The sequence below is a fragment of the Pygocentrus nattereri genome, chromosome 18, assembly GCF_015220715.1.
Source record: "Pygocentrus nattereri isolate fPygNat1 chromosome 18, fPygNat1.pri, whole genome shotgun sequence".
Lineage (NCBI taxonomy): Eukaryota > Metazoa > Chordata > Actinopteri > Characiformes > Serrasalmidae > Pygocentrus > Pygocentrus nattereri.
Genome location: NC_051228.1, coordinates 24623307 through 24648200, shown reverse-complemented (window position 1 = coordinate 24648200; position 24894 = coordinate 24623307). Strand labels below are relative to the sequence as shown.

The window sequence follows — 24894 nt, the reverse complement described above, 5'->3', positions numbered from 1 at the left end:
ACACAATTACAACTATAGCTTAATCTCTAATGAATGATGCAATAAATATGATGTAAAAAATCTTTATATTTTGACTAATAGAACAGGGATCAGGGATTTACACCAAAGTGCATAAATATGACTTTAAAATAAAAGTCACTGGAAGAGTATGCAACAGACTGTGGTATATTTTGAGTGCAATAGCACACAACACATTCTCAATAATACAGTAATATGGTTATATAAGTCAATAATTGTATCCATTTTCAATGAGGTCCAGTCCTTTAGACCGAAAGAAAGCTTCCTGGCGTGGCTCACGGCCCAAAAATGTTTTCAGCATCTCCATCCCATCCACTGAGCCCCCAGCCTCCAGAATCACCCTTCTGTACTCCTTACCCACCTGCAGGCAAAGGTAAACAGATCTCAACATTCCTGTAGCTGGTGCAGAAACATATGTGCCTTCTGATCTGCCCTAAGGAAGAAATCCACTGATTTCAAAACATACTGCATAACACAGTGGTTGAGATTTAAAGTCATTCAGGCTTTGATGTGAAATGACTAATTGTAGAGAAATTCTTGACTTGGATTTACTTACTGTGGTGGTGATAGGAGCTCAAAATATCTGATGAACCTACTTGCCTTTTGAAATGATATGTTTTATGTAATGTTCATAACAGTACTATCGTGTTAAATGCCTCTGCCTCTCCAAATTTTAAATAATAAGCTTGAGGCCAAAATTTTCTCTCAAAACCATCATATAGCAGTGTCTCAGGCATCAGGCAGCATATTTGTAAGCAATTTTAATAACTTTCTGTGAGGGAGCTTTTTGCGGCATTAAAGGCTTTTGGACATTTGTATAGAATGGAGCATTTCACATTAAACCACTTTACATAAATAAATAAATACATATATAAATAAACACACACACACACACACTCCAAGTAAATCAAACGTCTATGAAATCAAACTGTCCACTTAGGAAGCAGCACTGATTGACAATCAATTTAACATGCTGTTGTGCAAATGGAATAGACAACAGGTGGATATTATTAGCAATTAGCAAGACACACTCAATAAAGGAGTGGTTCTGCAGGTTGGGACCACAGACCACTTCTCAGTACCTTTCTGCTTTCTGGCTGATGTTTTGGTCAATTTTGAATGTTAGTGGTGAGCATGAGACAGACTCTACAACCCACATAAGTGGCACAGGTACTGCAGCTCGTCCAGGATGGCACATCAATGCGAGCTGTGGCAAGAAGGTTTGCTGTGTCTGTCAGCGTAGTGTCCAGAGGCTGGAGGCGCTACCAGGAGACAGGCCAGTACACCAGGAGATGTGGAGGAGGCCTAGGAGGGCAACAACCCAGCAGCAGGACCGCTACCTGCGCCTTTGTGCAAGGAGGAACAGGAGGAGCACTGCCAGAGCCCTGCAAAATGACCTCCAGCAGGCCACAAATGTGCATGTGTCTGCACAAACGGTTAGAAACCGACTCCATGAGGATGGTATGAGGGCCCGACGTCCACAGATGGGGGTTGTGCTCACAGCCCAACACCGTGCAGGACGCTTGGCATTTGCCAGAGAACACCAGGATTGGCAAATTCGCCACTGGCGCCTTGTGCTCTTCACAGATGAAAGCAGGTTCACGCTGAGCACATTTGACAGACGTGACAAAGTCTGGAGACGCCGTGGAGAGCGATCTGCTGCCTGCAACATCCTTCAGCATGACCGGTTTGGCAGTGTGTCAGGAATGGTGTGGGGTGGCATTTCTTTGGAGGGCTGCACAGCTCTCCATGTGCTCGCCAGAGGTAGCCTGACTGACATTAGGTAATGTCATTAAGGACATTACATCAAAGTTGGATCAGCCTGTAGTGTGTTTTTCCACTTTAATTTTGTGTGTGACTCCAAATCCAGGCCTCCATTGGTTAATAAATTTGATTTCCATTGAAGATTTTTGTGTGATTTTGTTGTCAGCACATTCAACTTTGTACAGAACAAAGTATTCAATGAGAATATTTTATTCATTCAGATCTAGGATGTGTTATTTGAGTGTTCCCTTTATTTTTTTGAGCAGTGCTTATATATATATATATATATATATATACATCTGAATTATTGAATTATGCAGGAATTTTAGGAAATATGTGGAATTCCCCTTTAAGCTCATGCAATATGAAGGTTTCTGTCAAACTGCCAAATAGGCAGAGCTCAGTGGGGGAAATCAACTGTGTGCTTACTGTAGCCTGGATTAGCTGGGCCTGTCACCATATTGTCAGTATAATATTCCAGTATAGATGAGATTTCCTTCTCAAACAGAAACCCCACTAGCAGCTTAGCAAAACTAGAGAAACACCTTCGGGTTCATGATTCCTTCCTTCTTGAAGCGGCTAAAGAAGATGTCCATTGAGTAGACTTCACTCCAAAGGTAGCTGTAGTACTGACCATCATATCCTCCGGCCAGATGACTAAAACTAGCCATCATGTTTGTCCCTGTGGAGAAAAAAGGCAAAGGCCCAGTCATTTACATTCATCACTGCTCTATAATAAAGCTTGTGTCACACTATGGGTAAAGGATACGACATTCCAGTCTGTAATCTGATATCCTTTGACTTATTATTTCATCAGATCACATCACACTGTACAGTGAATGCAGCTTTGTATAATACTTCCAATCTCAGAGGATATTTCAGGGGATATAACACTCTACAGAGTCTATAGCATGATGAAAAATACACACAAAAACAAGCCTTTGAATGACTTTAGGTAAGAGTATCCTGTTTATTAATCAATAACATTAGCCAATATTGACAATCTACAGTTATACCTATGTTGGTCATATTTTTGCAGATACTTAACAAGTTTTTTTTTCCACACTATCACTGGGATTTTAATTCTCCTAGTGACTGGGACAAAAGCTTAGAGAGTTCTGCCACTCAGCAGCCATTTATATTTTAGTATTTATACTGTTTTGTTATTAAGGTTTATTTCAAATATTTCCAGGGCAGTGTTTAATGATTACTACAATACAGATTAGGCTTTTATCCATAAAGAGTGTCTGCAGTCCTAAGCTCATAGTGATTTTCTAATGCGTGATTACAGTCTGTAAAATAACTTTTATTGCCAGTTTACAAAAATAACACAAACATTAATATTCAGCTCCTTGATTTGTCATACTAAGCCTTTCATTTGTCCCATATTAGAGGTTACACCCTGTCAACACTATCAGCTAGGTGGCCAAACAGCCACTACTTAGTTATTACTACTTTATTACCTGGTGTGGCCGGGATGCCTAGGATTTCCTTGCAGAGCTTGGCAAACTCAGCCGCAGTGTCAGCAGAGGCCTTCGTGTGGAGCACTTGGTCCACTTTACTGAGAACAATCTGCCTGAGGTTCATCAGACCTGGAAAAATACAGCAAAATATCTCTTACCATTTACACTAAATCAACAAATAGAGGACCATCAAATCATACAGGCAAGTTTAGTTTGTAGAGAAAACAAGTATAAAAATGTCATAATTCATGTTCATGTCCCAGAAGATAAAGAAACCCAACAATTTCATATGTATATATCTTGCAATGACATTTGTTTATGCACTCATTGAAATACAACTATTTTCATATGTTATTGTTTACAGTGTATAGTCATTTGTTTCATTCACTGGATGTGACATGCATGATTGATTGATCTATCTATCTATCTATCTATCTATCTATCTATCTATCTATCTATCTATCTATCTATCTATCTATCTAGCCATCTATCTAGCCATCTATCTATCTAGCCATCTATCTAGCCATCTATATATCTAGCCATCTATCTATCTAGCCATCTAGCCATCTATCTGATTTTGTTATGCTGGACAGATGTAAGATTTGACAAAACCTATTGTCAGTTTAGTGAAACTCTCCACAGATTCTGTCTTGGATGGCTCTGTGTCATTTACTTCAAAGATTTGTTGAGATCACACTTAGTCCCTCACTACAGAAATATTCATAGAAAATTTGGCTGTCCATAAAAAAATCTCCCATTAATAATCTACAACTTCTTTCTATAAATATTCTCAAACTTTCTGTCTACATCAGCAGTTCCCAACACAGTCCTCAGGGCCCTCAGATGCTTGATTCTTTCATTACAATGTGCTGCAAAAAATGTGGACTGTCTGAGGGCCCTGAAGTCCAGCTTGGAAACCACTGATCTATATTCTGCATATGTGACAGTGTACAATCTCAAAACATCAAAGAGGTAAATCTACGCCATAGGGGGCGAGTACATATCGCCGTAGTTAGTACGAAACTTTGTGGAAGGCTGATGATTAAAAACTCTGTAAATAATAGTCCAAATTACTCAGTTAAACAGCAGCCTGAAGGATGGTAACACTGCCTACAGCTCAAGCATAAATGTGGATGTTGAGAGCAGACCGGTGTTGGCCACTTTGGACGCGATAAGTTTGTTCAGCAGGTCATCGGGGATGGGACTGCCGTCCTTGTAATGGCGGGACATCTTCCTGAGAGGCTCTTTCTCCCACACCCAGTTCTCTAGCATCTGAGACGGTACCTCCACAAAATCCATCTCCACCAGAGTGCCGCTGAACTCTGCATAGCGAGTCTGCACAATATGGATAGACAACATACAGAGCATGAGGAGAGTTATTTAAACAGAGCATGAAAAAAGGGCTAAGCCTTCCACAGTGAATGGAAATGATGATTTAAGCAATATAACTCTCAAGGTTGTGTGTTATTGCAAAGGTGTGGTTTGGTCACAGGCATAAGCAAGTACCATGCATCATCATAGTCATGATGAACTTTTTGATGAAACACAATTTCAAGAGTTTTAATGCCTTAATACAACAGTTTTGCACAATAGAAGTCCAGAAAAAGTACAGTTCAAGTATGTTTTAATACTGGCAAATTCGCCTGCTAAAACAAGTAGCTCAGAGCAGTTTAGAATAAAGCAACTTAGCAACCACTGATCTGTGGGATGATACAGGTATATGTGCTGCAATCAGCTATAACAAGACGAGTAGACTGCTTCAGATTAGACTCTGTGGTCAGAACTAATTATTTAACACAGGTATTGAACGCACCTTGGAGCACAATTCATGCATGACGTGGCCAAATTCATGGAAGAAGGTCTCCACCTCATGGTGCTGCAGTAGAGAGGGCCAGGTGCGTGTTGGTTTGGTGAAGTTGGCCACCATGGCCGCAACTGGGATCCGACGTGTCCCATCAGGCCCAAAACAGCCTGGCTGGAGTCCAAAGCATGCAGCATGGCCATACTTTCCTTCCCTAAAGAATACAATGGACAGCAAATGTAAACCTAGTTAATTTAATGGGTCACTGGCTACTGAGCCATAAAGATTCAATCTAAACATTTGTCCATATTGGAAATGCACAGATATTTTAGATAAAATTATTATGGCCCAATCCCAATTCACCCCTTGCCCTTACAAATTAGCCCTTAGCTTTCCATGTAAGAGTTTGCCGATTTTTGTTGAGATAAAGGTTTAGGGTAAAGTGTATGGGCTAATGGACCTATAAACTGAGGATTTTCAGAGGCACACTCCAAACGGAGTGTTATGAGAAAAAAAGAAAAAAAAAACGGCAAGATGGCTGTGCAAATGTCCAAAGAAACCCTCAAATGTGAGAATTATGTGTTAAAAATTACAATAACTACTGCATTATCTTAGTTTAATGTCTTTTTAATCTATTATGGTCATTTTCTTCATAACAAGCATAAATATTCACTAGTAAAAAAATCCAGCAGTACTGTTGACTGAAGCACCAGAATATAACTGCTGCTCCATTTAATGTGGGCTTCAGCATCGCATCACCTAAGAATTAGGGGTAAGCGATAATAAAGAAGTGTTCTTTAAAGGCATATGATGCCCTAAATTTAAAGCCCAGCACTGCAGACTGGCAGGGTCACTTACAGAGCACTGCTAGTAGCCTGTTAATGAAGTAATGTTCTTTTTATTTGAGGGTTGTCCCATTTTGTAGGGAAGATTTCAATTACTACTACTTGTACCTCAGTTCAAAACAAAGGGTAGGGGTAAAAATAAGAAATGGGACTGGACCCAAGACTTTCGGTTTTTTAAGTTGCAATGAACAGCAATAGCTTGAACTTTAAACAGTTGCTACTTTGATACACAACAGGGTCAAAGAGTCTAGTTGTTCAATCATTACAGTAAAAAGCATGACAGTAGAATTGAAGGACTTCACTATCTAGCTAGCCAGGTAGTTATTTTCACATACTGTCTTTTATATGACACATTATACTATTCCTCTATAACTAGATTTTTCATATATTATTGTTTTACGCCACATTTCATATTGTTTTTGGAAATCATGGACATTGTGTCCTCCGGGCCAAAGAGGAAAAGGACTGTCCGGATTGTTATCAGTGCGAAGTATCTCTGATGGTACGGGGGTGTGTTAGTAACTTGCACATCTGTGAAGGCAACTTCTTTGGAACGTGTTGCAGGCATCAAATTCAAAATGAGTGAATATTTGCAAAAAACAATAAAGTTTATCTATTTGAACATTAAATATCTTGTCTTTGTAGTGTATTCAACTGAATAGGTTGAAAAGGATTTGCCAATCATCATATTCTGTTTTTATTTATGTTTTACACAACATCCCAACTTCATTGGAATTGGAGTTGTAAAATTGAGTGTTATGTTAAGCATCCATCAAAGTTTGAAAGAAAAAAAAAATTAGGAATATGATCAAAGAAAACTGAAAAATTGCTTATCTGGGATTTATCTGGGAACTGTCTACCTGGGATGTAAGTCCAGATAAAACTGTCCTATTTCCTCCCCTGTTGTAGAGTCGAGGACAGTATAGAGCTTCACGCTCTCGTGCCATACATGTGGATTTTGGACCTGCTTGAAGCGGAGCCCAAGAAGGTCCTGGTAGATTCCCAGCAGACCCTGGATCACCACCTCCAGAGGGAAGTACTCCAGGAGCTTGTCCTTATCCACTGCAAACTTCACCTGCTCCACCTGGTTCATATAATAGGGCATGTCCCACGCGTGCAGCTGACCATCAAAGCCCAGCCCTCGCTTCTGACACTCAGCCTGCTTGAGGGACAACAGGTACTGCCTCTCCTTCACACCCACTGGCTTCAACTTCTTATAGAACTCATCTGGCAGAGGCAAAAATAATTAGCAGGGTATTTTGTATGTTTTCCCAGTTTATGATCTGCTGTTTATATGTGCTGTAAGGTTCTGTGCTAGCTTATGTAACATATGCACTGAAGGGACATATTATAACATGACACCAATAGTTGCAACCTATGGAAGGATTGTTACTGCATTTAAATGAAGAAGAAAAACACATCTACTATTATCTGAAGGAAGAGAGTGTGCTCTTTGACTTCTTCCCCTAATATATCAACTCTGAATTGATTCAGGTTTAAATAAACCACATGAGACATTGGTTGCACAAGAGATGTGATGGGTGAACACCTACCAAGGAACTGAGCTACATTTTTGGAGTTCTTGGCCATATTTATCTCCAGCACAAAGTCAGCGTGGCTGCTAAAGCCGAGAAGCTTAGCCACCTTCGCCCGCAACTCAATTAGCCTTTCAAGTATTTCTGTGTTCACCTGCAAAATAAAAGGACAGCTTTTGTGATATCATCTGTACCAAAGTTCAGAAGTCTAGAAACTAGTTCTGTGGCTCATTCACTTCATAGGTTTGTGTTTATCACGTTAGACCAAGAAAGATTAGACATATGTGACTAAATATCAAGAGAGATTAGACACTATGATCAAATATCAAGTTGGACACTATAACCAAATACTATATCCAATTAGATACATCTTCTTCTTTCGGCTGCTCCCTTTAGGGGTCGCCACAGCGGATCATCTGCCTCCATCTGGCCCTATCCATTGCCTACTTTACTTTTACACGAACCATGTCTCCATGTCCACCTTCACTACATCCATAAACCTTCTCTGAGGTCTACCTCTTTCCTTCTACCCGGCAGCTCCATCTCCAACATTCTTTGACCAATATATCCACTATTCCTCCTCAACACATGTCCAAACCATCTCAACCTGGCCTCTCTGGCTTTAGATACTGTGACCAAATACCAAGTGAGATTAGACACTATAATTAAATATCAAGTGAGATAAGACACTGTGGTCAAATATCAAGTTAGACACTTTGACAAAATATCAAGTGAGATTAGACATTAATATCAAATATCAAGTGAGATTAGACACTATAATCAAATATCAAGTTAGATTAGACACTATGACCAAATATCAAGTAAGATTACCCACTACGACTAAATATCAAGTTAGATTAGATACTGACCAAAAACAAAAGTGAAATTAAACATTAATGAAATTCAAAGTTAGATTAAACACTGTGACCAAGTATCAAGTTAGAATAGACACTAGCCACATATCCAATTAGACCAAAGGCTATTATTAAATACCAAGTTAGATTAAACTGTGACCACATAGATAGTTAGAACAGACAATATATCCAAATATCAAGTTACATTTGAAACTAACCATGTACAAGTCACATTAGACACGGATTAAATGCAAAATTAGATTAGACACCTTGACCAAATATGAAGCTAGATGACACGCTACGATCATATCATGACTGACAACGGCCAACAGTTGACTTCAATATGCAAGAACAATACAACTCCATTTACACCTCACACCTCTTTACACCTGCTGTGGAAGGTGGTCTCCATCTTTCTTCTGGTCTCTGGAACATGACATCTCTTCATCAGAGGGAAATAGTGGGGATATGCCAGGGTAACTTTGTAGCATCCATCCTCTGTCCTTTCCAGACCATTTGTATAGCTCTCCGCAAGACCACCTTCAGGACAAAAATACAGTCAGATGTACAGATTTTACTTTCTGACAGTGTGTTCTGTATTCATTACCCAAATCACAGACTGGCAGGATCAACGTACTGTATAGACCTGTTTACCTAACTCCTCTGGAGAGAATATCAGAACAGTATTTTCTTCGTTCATGTTCTGGTTGAAATCAATGGAAAGTTCACTAATTTGCTTGGAGAGTTTTTTGATCTCCTACATAATGAAAAACAAAAAAACAAAGCAATAAACAAAGAATAATATATTTAAAAAGAGCCACTTTTATGTATTGAAACATGTTACAGCATGGTAATATCACCAAAATACATTTAGTGTTCATCAAAACAATAAATGGATCATAACTTTGTCCACATCTATAAACTTACATCTTGTATTTGTGAAGACAGATGCAGTCCGTTCCGTTTCCCGACACTGATTAATCTCTCTATTAACCTCTTCGACTCAGGTAATAAAGCACTGGACTGTCTTTCCTAGGAATACAGAACAAGTACCCACAAAACTGTTTTAAGTTATGCTTACTGCAGGGACAGAGAATAAAGTGGAAACCTTCTACTACTTCCAAGCCTCAGTGATATTAGCTAGACCGCACATAACAACTCAATTAAAAGGGCAGTAAATACTCTAGAGAGCACAGTCTCCTCTCAGAGGACCTGAACGCCCAAGCACAGGCAAACGGCAGACATGTCTTAATACATACACTCATAAGAGATTGTGTGGTTCAGAGATTTGATCTAGTGCCGTTGGGCTTGACCGATTATAAAACAGCAACAGGTTTGCAAAGATAATAATAATTGTTATAAACACTTCTTCTGCCATGAAATGTAGTTAAATAGAAATTACACAGATTTCTAATATACTCATAACTCACTGAGATGCAAACAAAATCATTTAGAGCGTGTTTATATGAAATGGCTTGTTGTAGAGAAACTTACTGAATCTGATTTCTTTACAGGGATAGTGACAGGAACCAGGGGTCACGAAGAATGCAAAATATACCCATTTTATTTACTATCCAATAACCAGTGACCACACCGTATCTTCTGAGTTTCTATATGTAAAGTTAGTAATGATAAAATAGTGGTAAGCCTATGGTGGTATTGCTGGACCACCATAGGCTGCTTAAGATGAAAATGCTGACAAATGGTGGCGAAAGGAGTTTATGGCACTGCCTCTGCTCTCCAAGCGTTAAAAACAGAGTGACTAAACTACAGCAGTATCGTAATAGAAACATAGATCTGACTGGTCAGCCTGACAACACAGAATTCTGCAAAACACAAACTCCAACGGTTTCTATTTAAATGTTTTAACACATATAGCAGACTGTCAGTTTCAGTTAATATGCAGGAATTCATATTAAAAACTTTTTGTCATTTTTTGTGGGTGATGGCAAAAGTTGGTAAAAACAGAGAACGTCTAGAAAGGAGAATTACCACTCTGTAATGTCTTGTGGGTTTCTCAGACAATAGAGGGCGTTCCCAAGCAAGTCCAAATGTGTTAAGCTTGAGCATTTGAGCAAAATCCTAATTTACAAACACTTAAACAAGTTGAATATAAAAGAATATATTCATTCAATGAACACAGAACAGCATCAAACATTTTAACACTGTTGTTTTATTTTTGAGCACTTCTTAGTTTAATTTATAGCAGCGCCCCATGTTTATGACATCAGTGAGTGTAGACAGCCTGTGAGTAACACTAATATCCTGCTGCCCAATACCTGTTTGCTGTAGAAAAAAGGAAACACACAGGTAAGTTTTCTTTGCTTTTTAGTGAAAATACATTCTTCTACTTTCTAAAATTCAATGAAAGTTCTGGGCAAGTAGTTAGAAACTATTTTAACTTTTCGTTTTTAGCCATTTTCCTCTATTCAGCCCCACTTATTGAGGACTCGTTTGTAGGTGCCCTCTGGTGTTTTGCAGTAATGTTTTTAATATAACGGAAGAAATAAGAAGAGGCCAGGCTCCTCATAACTTGGCTCTGGTAAAAATTCACAACAGAGTGTTTCACTGATTGCTGCGTGACGAATGTTCCCGCTTGCAGTTGTAGAATTTTCAGTCGTTGAGCCACTAAAAACAATAAAGTATTCTGTTTGCTGTAGTCCATCCACTGCCACGTAAACATAGCATTCAGCTTAACTGTTACCCTACAATTCACACTCAAGCAAAGACACACATTATGTGGCCACCCAGCACAGATACTTCCCCGACCAATCAACAATTACTATGATACTTCAAGCAAGGCCGCATGCCCACATGAAACAGCTCAATTTGCAGTCGTCTCAGCAACTACTGATAAACGCCGTTGACAGCATGGAGGCTATACAGCAAATACATACTCACCTTCGCTAAAATGTGGCTGGTTAAGCAATGAACATGCATTCAATACAATGCTAAAAATAAATACATTAACTATACATTACTATATAGTAACTATATAGCTACAAATGTGACAGTTCTAGGACCCATTCATTTAAGTTATTAAAGTTATAACAACCATATTTCAAGCAACGCTGCACACCCATATGGAACGACACAACTGCGTCTGACATTTCTCTCGTCTCTACAACTGTCCTTAGTACACTGCTTGCTAGCTCACGTCAGCTAGATTAAAATGTGGCTGGCTCACACACTGACTCAGTAAGTGAAAATGCCTCTTTTAGGTTGGTCTGCTGGGCAAAAATTAAGTTTTTTTTTCTGTTTTCTTTAAAATGCCCGTGTGTACCACTCCACCATTAATGTATTTTAAAAATACATTTACTGTCAGTCAAAACTGTATCTCAAAACTGTTGTAAATCAAAGGGTGTGTTTATTGATTACTTTGTCAGTAATCCGATCAACACATTTACATGGATTTGAGTAATCAGATTATGTGAAACTCCAGGTCTACATGAGTCAAGCAGTAATCAGATTTCTGCTCAACCGGCCAATAATCTCACAGAAGAAGTCATTTTTAATGTAATGTAGAACTCAAAATTCATGCCGCAGCTTTTATTTTTAAACATCGTGCCACTTTACCTGAAAAATGAACATACGTCAACAAGAAGATGAAGAATATTTCAATCATTCATTTTGCCAAGCATGTAGTGGTTTTCAGCGTCGCTCTGAAAGTGTTCTGCTGCGACATCGTTTTTTGCTTATTTCAGGTAGCGCAGTCTGTTTTTCCACTTGCTGAGAAATCTGAAGGAAATCAAGAGTAAATCTGATCACTGCTCTAAAATCCAGCCCTGTTCATCGGATTTCTTAATCGGATTTCTAGACCTTATTCCAATCTAAGAAATTGTAGTATGCTGTTTACATGACCATTTAAATGATCAGATAAATGCAGAAATCCGATTATGATCGAATTACTGAGTGCATGTAAAAGCAATCACTGTTTCAGGCATCAGACAGTGTATCTGTAATCATTGAGAGTAACAAGCTTCTGTGATGTAGCTTTCAGAGACCTTAAACACTTCAGACATATGGTTCTTATCATCACCGCTGTGAACAATTCTGTCGAGGTAAGTTTCTCTAGAACGATTAATTTCACAATAAATTACTCTGAATGATTTTGCTTACATCTCAATGATTGAATTTTGCAGTGATTTAAAAAAAATCTGATGAATTCCCCTTTAGATTCTTCAAAATCAATCACTGGCCCAAAGAGGGCTGTATGAAATATAATGGACATTTGTGTGAACACTATGCAGTGGTCACTGCTCTGTCTTGTGGAGCTATGAGCTCAAAAGTCATCTCCAAGTTGATCTCAAACATACCCCAGTGACATAACTGGATCGTTCACAACAAGGCAATTAAAAGGGCAGTGAACACCCTGGAGAGATCATTATCTCATCTCAGCACCGTGTATGGCATTACCTTCAGGGCTATAAGCCTCTGGAACACGTCCACTCTCATACTCATCTCCACGTCAAACTCAGAGAGACGCTTGTCAGCCTCAGTGCTTGCAGATCGCACCTCTTTGCAAGGGGACACATACTGAGGGAAATCCAGCACATGTCGAGAAGCTGTGGGCACATCATTCACAATAACACAGTCAATAAAGGGGAAGTAATTAGAATTTTGAAGAATTTACAACCATTGAACCATTTGGAGCAGTGGGGCTTGATGATAAGGATGGGACAATTACTGATTTTATTGATAGATCACAATACAAAATGCAACCATAATTAATCATTTCATGGGTATTTTTAATCATTTTGATAACCATGTACATTTGGCATCTGCTTAAAAATTCACAGCTTTTATGAAAAGATCCACATCTTGGAAATGTAGTTTTCCTCACTTTTTTTTGTATAAAAGATGTCGTGAGTAAACAGTTAAAACATAAAATGGCAACTTTACAGGAAAAAACCCACTTTACTTTTAATGTAAGTCAATGGAACCAGACATTTCAAATTATCTCAAAAAAATTAAAAAATTACAAAAATGGAGATACAAGGTTTTGTTCTGGCAGCAGCGATACATTCACCCATTCAGCCTACAGCAGTTCAGCTCCACCCACTCACACTGAAGTTATAAGCAGGGTTTTGGACACAATAAAAGGCAGCCAATCAGAACAGGGATTGTTTACATGCATTAGTCTAAAAGCACAGAAACAATAACAGCCTGTTTAATTCTAAGGAATAATGAGAGGCTGAAAAACTAAATAGTTGAATTAGTTGAATTAGTTTTAGGTACATAAACCCAAACAAATGTCATAAGTGTAATGCTCATCCCATTCTAGTCCTACTAGAGGTAGTAAGACCAACCATGTCGCTGCTGTTAAGATGGCCTATTGAATATCTGTGTATATATAGGCTACATATGTTGGGGTTGGAAAAAAAGACCACCCCTCACAAGATCGGCCCACCAAGAAAGTTCTCAAACTTCCTAAAGGCAAGTCTGCACCTAGTTTAACCTACATTATATAAAATTTAAATGATGTTAATCCAACCTAATGACTGGCTTTTACATTAGTATTTCAGACTTAACAGAGGGACTGGCAACAGCACATGCACCCCATGTGCCCTAACTTTCGCACAGGACACATTTTGTGTTTTTTTCCCTCCAATATGTTAAATTCAGCAAATAAATAGAAACTAAGCAATAAAATGTGTTGAAGTATGGAGGATGTGCCAAACCGTTTGCATATGACAGTAAGCGTTTATATATTTTATCAGAAGATTTGTACAAGAATAAAATGCCAGATATCGGTATCAGCTTACAATATCAATATCGGTATATCCCTAATACTGAATGCTTGCAAAGGCGCATCACAATCGTAACATGTACCAGCAAAATCACAATACTAGTACATTTTGTCCATATCATGCAGCACTACCATCCAGTGTCTGCCAATCTGTACTGACTCACCAGCATAATCCAGTTTAGCATCTGCCAAAATCTGCAACGTGTTTTCGATGCACACCTTCCCAATGTCCACAGCCCCAACAGAGTCGTAGGCTTGCTTTATCTGCTGGATCAGCCTGTCTGTCCTGTGCCTGATCTGCTCTGGGCTCAGATCCCATCTCAGATCTCTCCGGTTGTCAGCAGAGTTTGAACAGTTCCTGGCAGAAACCTCCAGTCCATTCAGCAGGGTCATCCTGAGCCTCGGGCTACAGTGAAAAACCCTTTGAGGGGAGAACAAAGACCAAAGCAAGTAATGTCAAAAGATTCTGTTCAGAATCATAGATGTCTGAGCATATAAGTCAAAGGTTTGAGGTCCACTCTGACCCTGAGACTGACTGGACTAAAGAACTGAAACACCATACACCTCCAAACGCTGCAGTGTGACCCTGTTATCAGCCCTGCCTCTAAGTAGGCAAACCTGTTTAATCCAGTCTTCAGAGGACTGAAGAAACATCTTCAGATATTTTAAGCCTTAGACAAACAGATAGTAAAATCATAAGGGGAGAAAGCTGAGCTCCTCACAGCTGACCACCTCCCTGACTGTGAAAGCACGGTGACGGGAACATGATACCTCCTTCCAAAGCTTACCATGACCCCCACATGACTATTAGATTATCAAGATTTTATTTCACTGGGCTGAAGCGGGCTTCTTATTCACAGCTTCCGATCTGTCTAGCCTCTCATTCACAGATTTAATGCAGGTACAAGTCTATTCATAAAAGCCAAACTGCTGCACACTTATTATTTTGGTACAATTAAGGTGGAAAAGCAATTGAAGGCAGCCAAAAGAAATTCATGATGAATAGTATTTAATCTCAAGTTCTTCTGGCTTGTATGCTTTGTATGGAGAGCAGGTTTGATTATAGTAGGTTGTGATATGTATTGCTTTAATACTGTGGTTGTTTTACAGTAAAAAATAACAGCCTTTACATTAGATAGGATGCTTAAAGGGTTTTTCCAGCACTTTTTCAAATTGTCTGCATAATGTAGCAGTTAAGACCTACACAAACTCATTCAGAGTGGTTTGTCGCCATGTCTGCAACATAAATAAAGCCATTTTATTTACTGTCCAAAATCACAAGTGAACCTTCAAGAGTCTTCTCTGTTTTTAATGTTCATAATAATACAATAGTGGTACAGCTGATGAAATAAGTTCTCTTTGGGGGCTATTTTGCTTTACAAATCCCTGCACACACCTTTCCCATGAACGGATTAAAAACTGTCTCAGACACCAGGCAGTATATTCATAACCATTTTATGTACCAAGTTTCTGGAACTTTGCATCACACTCCTGGTTACTATGACCATCACTATTCTGACTTGGTACGTTTCTACTGAGTGGAGCATTTCAGATCAAACCATGAATGAATGTTAAAATGTTAACCAGTAAATTATGAAGACATTTTGAAAAACTAGTGGGATTCCCTTTTAAAAAGGGAAACAATTTTATTCAATTTCAGAAAGAAAATAAAACATAGGCTGTTGATTATGGATAAAATCTCATGAGATTTTCAGTGTGCTGTTTTTGATTGTGTAAACAGATTATTAAATAATCAGAGGAGGAACACTCAGTCGTGTCTTTTACAGATCACCCCCCAGGTGATATGGTGATTCATTTTTTAATAAGGTGTGAACATAAATTGATATATTGAGGCCACAAATTAATATGTTGAGGCTACAATTTAATACTGAGGCCACAAATTCCTATACTGATACTACAGTTTACTGTATTGAAACCACAAATGAATATATTTAATATACAAATGACTATACTCACACACACACACACACACACACACAGCCAGTTATCTTCTTCTGCACAGGGGTGCTGGAGCCTATCCCATCTGTCACTTGGTATAAATCACTATAGGAGGTCACAATTTACTGTGCTGAGGCTATAAACTACTATACTCAGGCCACAGATTAATATACAGGATGTCTGGTAAGTAAGGAGACACCCATATAAAATGAAAACAGTTTGGCAGACAGTGATCCATTATAGAAATCAGGAAATGTCCCATGTTGGTGACATGGCCTAAGAAGTTTCCCCCTTCCTCCAGAGCTTGTGTCTGAAAATGATCACCATATGTTCATCTTCTATGGGTGTTTTCTTGCTTTTTAGACACCCTGTATTATTGCGAAACACCTAAACTGGTGGCCTCAATATACTGATTCGTGGCCACACCTTACTGAAAAATAACCATGTCACCTTATGGGCCTCTGCGTTGTAGGTTACATCAATGACAGGAGAATCACTGTTTCCAGCCTCCAGTCCAGTGGAGGATTTACAGCGTCGTTTCGTGTTTAGCTGCTGTATCGTTAAAACATCAAATTTAAACTAATGAGAAGAAGTGGACTGTCTGTGTTGTGCAGGTGGACATCAGGACTGGATAAACTGAGGCAGTCCGGCCCGTGGAGTCCACACTGGTCATTTTTAGAGCTTTGCCCGCTCTCAAAACGCTTTACTTAGCTAACCAGCTAATGATCAAGTCATTCCGGGGGTGAATCGGGTGTGTTAGAGCACTACAACGCACAATTGCACGATGTATGTAGATTAAAGGTGGTAAACGCTGCTCTATGACTATCCTACACTAAACCACAGTTTACAATACCTGTACAAACCGGCTCGGACCACAGACATGCTGAGGGAACACACCGCACTCGGGACTGAATTGTTCTTTTGAGCCGGTTCTTTACAATGAATCAGTCGAACCGACTCAGATGGCCAAATGATTCGAAGCTTTTTTAGCATCTACGCAGCGTCCGTGTTTATTAAAGCATCTAGATCAAAAATCGAATAACGATGTTTCTAAAGTTCATCCTCATAAATTTCTGACATAAAATAACACAAAAACATATAAACGGCAACGTCGTTCATTTGGCTTACATTTTCTGCTTGTAGACTTAGTCAGCATCCTCTTTTTCGTGTTTATTCATATAAAATAAAAATATATGTACATATATTGCTGTGTTGTTTTGAAACTTATGTGATAAAACATTTAACATATGCACATACACTATTTCGCCAAAAGTATATGGATGCTCCTCCTAATTATTGAAAATTATCTAATTAAATAAATTGTTTAAAACAAAAACAGAGCACTGGTTTACATCCCTTAAATTAAGAAGATAAATGATAAGACGAGCAATACTTTTCTCACATATCTGGAGCACAATGTCTCCCTCAATGTCTGTTTATCATTATATTGTTCATCTTGTTTATATTATTGGATTGCATTTCACTTTGTGTTATTTTACATTTTTTTTGCCGCTGTTAACTTAAACAGGAAGTGCAGCAGTGATTTAGGTTGCGATTGTTGCATCAGTCAAAAAGACCCATTCTAGCTAATATTTCGTCCAAAAAAATCGAGTCACTGAAAAGCATCGGTTCAGCGAACTGAATCGAACTTCGCCTCTTGTGTTGAGTCCTCGCAATCCTCTTGCGCATGCGCGCTGCTGAGACTCGCTCTGGCTCCAGCTCTAGTGACGCTGTGGTGGGTTTCGCTCTGCTGGCGATCTGTGCAGGTAGGAGGGCGGATGTAGCATCACCAACAACACAGCAATGTTATTTTCATTTTAATGCAGCAACGTGCAAAATGGTCACCAGCGAAGTAGATTTTTACTGGCGCGGTCTGGTCGATTCTCTGACGCCTTTATCGGAGACAGTGCTGCTCTGCAGCCATTGCACAGGCGTGTGCTTGGCAGTTGAAAACACTACAAACGTGATCTGCTGTGTTGATGTGATCATGAGGACCTGAGATGTACTAAATGTGTGGTTATTTCGTGGTTTGTGGTTGATTGTGCATTAGATGTGCAGTGACACGGTGTACGACAAAAACCTCCATCCCCCAGTTAGCGTTACATCACATAACTGCATCATTTGTGCAGCTTTTGTTATCCAGGGACGCAGCACTTACATTATAAGGTGCTTTTTGGATGGAGCTGTCAAACTGACATATTTACCTCTGGGTGTAATTTGTGCTAGCCTGGCCTTTCCTCTTTTTCAGTCTCTGTTTTGGAGATCTCCAGTTCATGATTCATTTAGTTGGCTATTATGTAATTAACTGCAACTGCTTGCTGCATTATGTGTGGAGTTATGGACTGGACAGCATGGGGTTTGTGTACATATGTGGGCCGGACTAATGGCTAGAGGCCTATTGGAAACTGTGGGATAACTATAGCATGCCTGTATGGAACATAAATCTGGGATATAAATAAGGCCACTGAGGGCCAGACAAGACAAATTAGGGCTCAGAGTGCAATGCTGAGAACAGGTCTGTTCAGGATGATTTGACTTTTGAGTAATCTGGATTATTTATGGCATGTGCCTGAATTTGTCAGAAGGTAATCGGTAAACTGACAAACTCTCCTCATGCGGTTTCACTCCAGCTCAGATGTAATGATGCTTGGCTAGTATTTCAGTGTGTGATATGACAGCCTTAAAGGGCCCATATCATAGGAAACTGAATTTTTAAACGTGGTAGGTTAGGGGTCGGCAACCCCAGTGCTAGGAAAAGCCAGTGTGTCCTTTCAACAAAAATCAAATCACCTTGGAAGCCTAAGCATTGTATGTCCATTTTATTGCTTTTGCTATCTTGTCTGAAAATGTCTTAATATGTGCTAATGTGTTGTTGAAGTTTCTCGCTCACCAGCCTCTTGAGGAGGGTCGAATTGCAGCACCATATGAAGGCGTTTCTGTGATGCAGACACGCCCCCCCCACCATGTGACATCAGGGGCAGGTGGGCTTTGATGTAAAACCCACAGTAATGTTGCTGAGTAAACAGAACTACGGCCACTGTTAATAAAAATAAAATAGTAGACTTTGAGAATAAAGTAATATTACAAATCACCAGAAGCTATATATTTAGGCATATTTGTTTTTAAATGCCAAATGGTCATTATGTAAATATGTAGAAACAATATTAATTTAGTACTAGTAACGTCTTTACAAATATTGACATATTTTCTCTGTTGAGTCTTATCCACCTATGAGAAAAGACATTTTGCAAACATATCAGCCAATGAACAATAAGTAGGCGTTCCTGATGTAGGCGTTTCTATTGTTGGCGTTCTTGTTGTACGGAAACGCTTTTCATTCAGATCTATTGAGCTTCGCGAAGCTGAAGTCACTTCTTGCTCACTAGCTTCTTGTTTGAATTTTCCCGTTCCACCTTAAATGTTGCCCAAGGCGCCAGAATGTTAACTGTTGCACCATTTAAGGTGGAACAGGAAAATTCAAACAAGAAGCTAGTGAGCAAGAAGTGACTTCAGCTTCGCGAATTTTGAGCGTTTCACAGTTTCTCATTGCAGATTTCCTGATACGTTTAATCTGCAATGAGAAACTGTCAAACACTCAAAAGTATACTAACAAAGTGGAAGCGATTGGGAATGACAGCAACTTAGCCACAAAGTGGTAGGCCACATAAAATGACAGTGTGCAGAGGTCACCAACTTTCTGCAGAGTCAATCACTACAGACCTCCAAACTTCATGTGGCCTTCAGATTAGCTCAAGAACAGCATAGAGAGCTTCATGGAATGGGTTTCCATGGCTGAGCAGCTGCATCCAAGCCTTACATCACTGAGCGTAATGCAAAGCATCGAATGCTGTGGTGTAAAGTGCCGCCACTTGGACGAGTCTGAGTTTGGTGGTTGCCAGGAGAACGGTACTTGTCTGACTGCATTATATCAAGTGTAAAGTTTGGTGGAGGAGGGATTATGGTGTGGGGTTGTTTATCAGGAGTTGGGCTCAGCCCCTTAGTTCCAGTGAAAGGAACTCTTAATGCTTCAGCAGACCAAGAGATTTTGGACAATTTCATGCTCCCAACTTTGTGGGAACAGTTTGGGGATGGTCCCTTCCTGTTCCAACATGACTGTGCACCAGTGCACAGAGCAAGGTCCATGAAGACATGGATGAGCGAGTTTGGTGTGGAAGAACTGGCCTGCACAGAGTCCTGACCTCAACCTTACAGAACACCTTTGGGATGTATTAGAGTGGAGACTATGAGCCAGGCCTTCTCATCCAATATCAGTGTCTGACCTCACAAAAATTCCCATAAACACACTCCTAAACCTTGTGGCAAGCCTTCCCAGAAGAGATGAAGCTGTTATAGCTGCAAAGGGTGGGCCGACATCATATTAAACCCTATGGATTAAGGATGGGATTTCGCTGAAGTTCATATACGTGTTAAGGCAGATGACCAAATACTTTTGGAAATATAGTGTATGAGGAGTGTTTTAGCCCAGACTGCTTTTGGATGAGGCGTAATACAGGGTGACACAAATGTGTTTTCCATGGTATGAGCCCTTTTAAGGCCCAGTAACAAAGCAACCTGTTTAATTCTATAGGATAAAGAGAGGTTACAAATGGTTGTGTAAAAATAGATAAAATGTTTTTTTGGCACATAAACCCACATAGATCTTACAAGTGAGTGTCAGTGCAAGAAACTTGTAGGATATTGTCCCTTTAATGAGAGTTGAGTGAAGTCTCACTTCTTTTGGAAACCTTTTGCTTCTGTTTTTTCACAGACAAAATGTCAGTGGAAAAGCGCCTGGCATATTCCATAGTGCAGTTCCTCAGAGACCAGACACACTGTGGTTCACTCAATTCAGATGAACAGGAAAGCCTCGAAGGTAGGCCAGTCTCATGTTTTAATCATTGAAAGTCACAGACCTTGCTCTTTTTTGTGTAAACCAGTGGATGTTAAAATTCTAGTCACTGCTTAGCCTAAAGAGTGTTTTGGATTTTGTGACCTTGGATCTGAACACTAAAACTAAAACCTAAAGCCCATGTCTATCAAGTGTCTCAGAGTAAGAACACTGATCTAACACCAGGTCTGATCCGTTTGTGTAAAACTATTCAGAGTACACTTTAAAAAATATTCAGTAACAAATGTATTAATTTACTGGAAGCGGAGTTACCATGTAGTTACATTTTACATTTACAGCATTTGGCTGACACTCTTATCCAGAGCGACTTACAATTTGGTCATTTTATACAGGTAGGCCATGGTGGTGTTAGGAGTCTTGCCCAAGGACTCTTATTGATATAGTGTAGGGTGCTTCCCTTGGTGGGGGATTGAACCCTAGTCTACAGTGTAGAAGGCAGAGGTGTTAACCACTACACTAACCAACCACCACTGTCAGAAATAAAGGCTCTATGCAGGAACATTTCTCATTTATCAAGGTACAATCAATGTAACTGTTCCCCTTAAAGGTGCAACAGTGGTTTTAATGTCCAATTGTGTACCTTTAATAAGTACACTTACCCCAGTACACTTATCCCAGGTGAAATGTACGTATTTGTACCTTTTCATAACCTAATGTTTAAAAATGTTTTAAAAAGAACTATGAAATAAAAGGTCTGGACATGAGACGGGGTGTGTGGAGTCACTATAACTTAAAAAAAATAAATAATTTCAGTGGATTATGTTCTTGACTAAAGGTACTGAGACACACCCTTGAGGGTACGACACCAGTGACAAAAGGGGTACTGCCCAAGTCACAGTATCATACCTTTTTTCTAAGATTGTACACATTATATTTACAGTGTTATTACAATTACATTACAGTAGCCATACAAAAATGTGTTTGATGCAGTATAATCTGCCTGTATTGTAAATGTTATTCCATAAATCAATAAAGGTTGCTGTATAAAAAACATAACAAAACACTTTTAATTATCATACTGGCTTAAACACATTATATGCATTATGTGTACATTATGTATTACGTTAGTGTAACTCTTTTAACATCCATGTTAATTTTTAACAAAACAAAATATTGCCTGGCATGTTGGCACCTTTCTTCTGTACAAGCTCACCCTTATTACTCTCTACCGAAGCGCAGATCTCATGTACCAGAGTTTATTTGTTTAATTTATAGTCTAAAAAAATTTGATATATATGGGTTCTGCTATTATGGCACACATTATTTGACTTTAACTAATGTTAAACAGCCAAGTAGCTTTCAGTTCATGTCAAGAATAAGACCTAAAAATTATTTGTTGTCTTCTTGTCACAGTTGCAATACAATGTTTGGAGACCACCTTTAAGATCAGCTCCAGTGACTGTAACCTTGAAGCTCCACAGCCCCTCAGAGAGATGTTTCTGAACTCCCTCCTCAAGGTGACTGACTCACTGACACACATTTCACGGTGCATGTAATTAGTGTGGACTCTTAGCACCACAATCAGAGTGATGAAAAAGTGTTTTCAGTAACTTAACAATATAATATATACAAATCCACTTTATTAGAAACTTGTTCCTACAGTTAAGAGACTGTAGCCCATCTGTTGAAGCACAATTTATGTTAGCCACCCTCTAGCCCTTTGTCAGTGGTCAGTTGCTGACCCCCGAGCTGCTCTTGGCTGGGTATTTTTGGATAGTGCACTGCTTTCAATCTAGCAATCACTTTTATTTAGCGTTTCCAACCATTTGTATGACCTCTTAAGCCTTTTTGAGTCATAACCCCTGCACTGTTATTTTATTTATTGAAAGCCACCTGTCTGCATATACAGTGCATATTGTGCAAAATGTATAGTCTTATTCTTTTTGTATATTCATGTGTTTTTTTTTGCATATTCATGTTTTTCTCAAACCTATATCTATAGAATGACATTGTTTCATTACAAGAGACGTCTCCATCTCCAGAGGACATTGAAAGGGCTGAACAGCTGAAGAATGAAGGTATGTGGCATGCACTGGAATTGATGAAAGGGAAATATGACCTGAAAAAGCTGAAGAAGCTTCCCTTGAAGGAAAAATGTGCCACTGTTTGCAGTCATTCACTGATTTTACAAGTCTCTAAAGCATAAATGTACATTATGATGCTCAACTCTGTTTAGAGCTGTATAAGATGGAGTTATTGGCAAACCAGGTATATACGGTAGAGTTAGGATAGCTTAAATACACTGCAAAAATTGTATCTTGTCAAGTGAAATTATCTTAATTCTAGTTCATATATCTAATATTTCTTATTTGAGATGGTTGTGCACTTATTACAAGATTTTTTAGCTTATTTAGTTAGACATTTTTTGCCTGTTTCGGTCATTTTATTAAGTAAAATGTTTGGAAAGAAGTTTAATAATCGAAAAAATAAACTTACAACAATCTGAAGAAATATTGGCTATATCAGCTAGATTTAATCATTTTACTTGACAAGATACTGTTTTTTTTTTTTGCAGTGTCAGTACCTGAGTTATGAAGGTTTTGCTGCAGTAATAAACATTGTGTTCATCATCAGGGAACAACCACATGAAGGAGGAGAATTATAGCTGTGCTGTGGAGTGTTACACAAAAGCCATCCATCTGGACCAAAGAAATGCTGTCTACTACTGCAACAGGTTGCACAAACTTGCAAAACACAGAGGGACTCAGCTTCATCTTGCTTGGAGAGTCCAATCCTAATTTACCCCTCTTTTAGGGCAGGCATGTCAAACTGGGGACCTTCCAGGTCAAAGTGCTGCTGAGAATAGCATTCTAATACTCATTCAGTTGATGAAGGCTTTGCTAATCGGCTGATAAGCTGAATCAGGTGTGTTGAGGTGAAACAGTGTGCTTAAACCTGCAGTGTTTAGGCCCAAGAGGACTGGAGCATGACACATGCGTTTTAGGGGCAGATGAATACAGGTTTGCTGGATTATGGTTAAAACTATGCCCTGAATTCTTCTGAATTGGACATTACTGCCAGATTCGACATTAAAATGAGTAAATAAACTGAAACAAAGCGAGTCTCGGTTTATTTTGATGGCCTCATATGTCTGTCTAGTAATATAAATAACCAACAGCATTAACTTTAGAGTTGAAATAGGAAACCGGCAACTACAGACATGAGACAAATTAAAGGAAAACCTGAGTGGGAAACATAACAAGTAAAGATGCCTTCAGATGCCTGTGCATGATACATCAGTTAAAAATCCTACCTTGACTTTGAAAGAGGGTTCATCATTTAAGAACAGACAGCTTCAGTCACACAGGCTGAGCTGAACTGACCAGTGCTTCAGTAGTAACAGTGACTAAAGTGACAACTGCATGTAGGTCTGTGGGAAAGACCTCAATAAACAGGGCAGAGAGTTCTGTTCAAATACACACAATCCGTAACCATGGTGCTTATACTTCAGTGAGATATGTGAGGAAAACCAGATGAGTAGTTGTTTCTCAGGTAAATGAGGATGTCAACACAGGACATGAATAGCAAGAACAGTCTGTCTACAACTGCAGAGATGGATATAATAGGATTGCAGTGCATGGACCCCTCATTATAAAGACAAATGACCAGTGGTGACGCTGATTTACATAGAAATGTGGTCAGACGAGTCCTCAATGTTCTCCACTGGTAGGACAGTGCACATGCAGCACAATTAGAACAGCATAGGCCTGAAAACTGGACCCGCACCGGGACCCAGGGTCCAGTGGCTCTTTTATGCTGTTAGGGGCATTTTGTTGGCCCAAACCATTTGTTCTCTTAGAGGACATGTATCAGGCTCCAGTCCTCGTGGCTCAAAACACTGCAGACTTCAACACATTGCCTCATTAAACACACCTGATTCAGCTCATCAACTAATTAGCAAGGCCTTCATAAACTGAATTCAGAGCATGCAATGAGGGTAGATGCAAATCTCCACAGCGCTGTGGCCTGAAAGATCCCCAGTTTGTCATGCTTCCCT

At 39.3% G+C, this 24894-nt stretch overlaps 2 protein-coding genes across 2 annotated transcripts in view; one reads left to right on the top strand and one right to left on the bottom strand.

Moving 5' to 3' along the window:
* Positions 1 to 46: 46 nt before the first annotated feature.
* nln (neurolysin (metallopeptidase M3 family)) lies at positions 47 to 16981 on the bottom strand. The gene is made up of 13 exons (XM_017725498.2): positions 16842 to 16981; positions 14194 to 14450; positions 12697 to 12845; positions 9208 to 9312; positions 8935 to 9037; positions 8660 to 8820; positions 7445 to 7580; positions 6752 to 7118; positions 5059 to 5260; positions 4394 to 4580; positions 3246 to 3374; positions 2328 to 2464; positions 47 to 379 (listed from the first exon to the last, which is right to left on the bottom strand). Exons 1-13 carry the CDS (start codon positions 16979 to 16981, stop codon positions 227 to 229), a joined length of 2226 nt encoding a protein of 741 aa, XP_017580987.2. The 3' UTR covers positions 47 to 226.
* Positions 16982 to 17663: 682 nt separating this feature from the next.
* sgtb (small glutamine-rich tetratricopeptide repeat (TPR)-containing, beta) overlaps positions 17664 to 24894 on the top strand; it is a 16457-nt gene continuing 9226 nt past the window's right edge. The window contains exons 1-5 of the mRNA XM_017725512.2: positions 17664 to 17754; positions 20757 to 20861; positions 22251 to 22354; positions 22840 to 22915; positions 23472 to 23571. Coding sequence (XP_017581001.2) covers positions 17676 to 17754; positions 20757 to 20861; positions 22251 to 22354; positions 22840 to 22915; positions 23472 to 23571 — 464 coding nt within the window. The 5' untranslated portion in view covers positions 17664 to 17675. The remainder of the gene's footprint in view (positions 17755 to 20756; positions 20862 to 22250; positions 22355 to 22839; positions 22916 to 23471; positions 23572 to 24894) is intronic.

Bases quoted from the DNA above. Each gene is read 5' to 3' on its own strand.
- nln (XM_017725498.2), bottom strand. From the start codon at position 16,981: ATGCTAAAAAAGCTTCGAATCATTTGGCCATCTGAGTCGGTTCGACTG. The intron at 7,581-8,659 runs GTGTGAGGTGTA...TTTATTTTGCAG, and splicing joins TCCACAGCAGGTGTAAAGAG to GTGAACACAGAAATACTTGA. The intron at 7,119-7,444 runs GTAGGTGTTCAC...TGCCTCTGCCAG, and splicing joins AAATGTAGCTCAGTTCCTTG to ATGAGTTCTATAAGAAGTTG.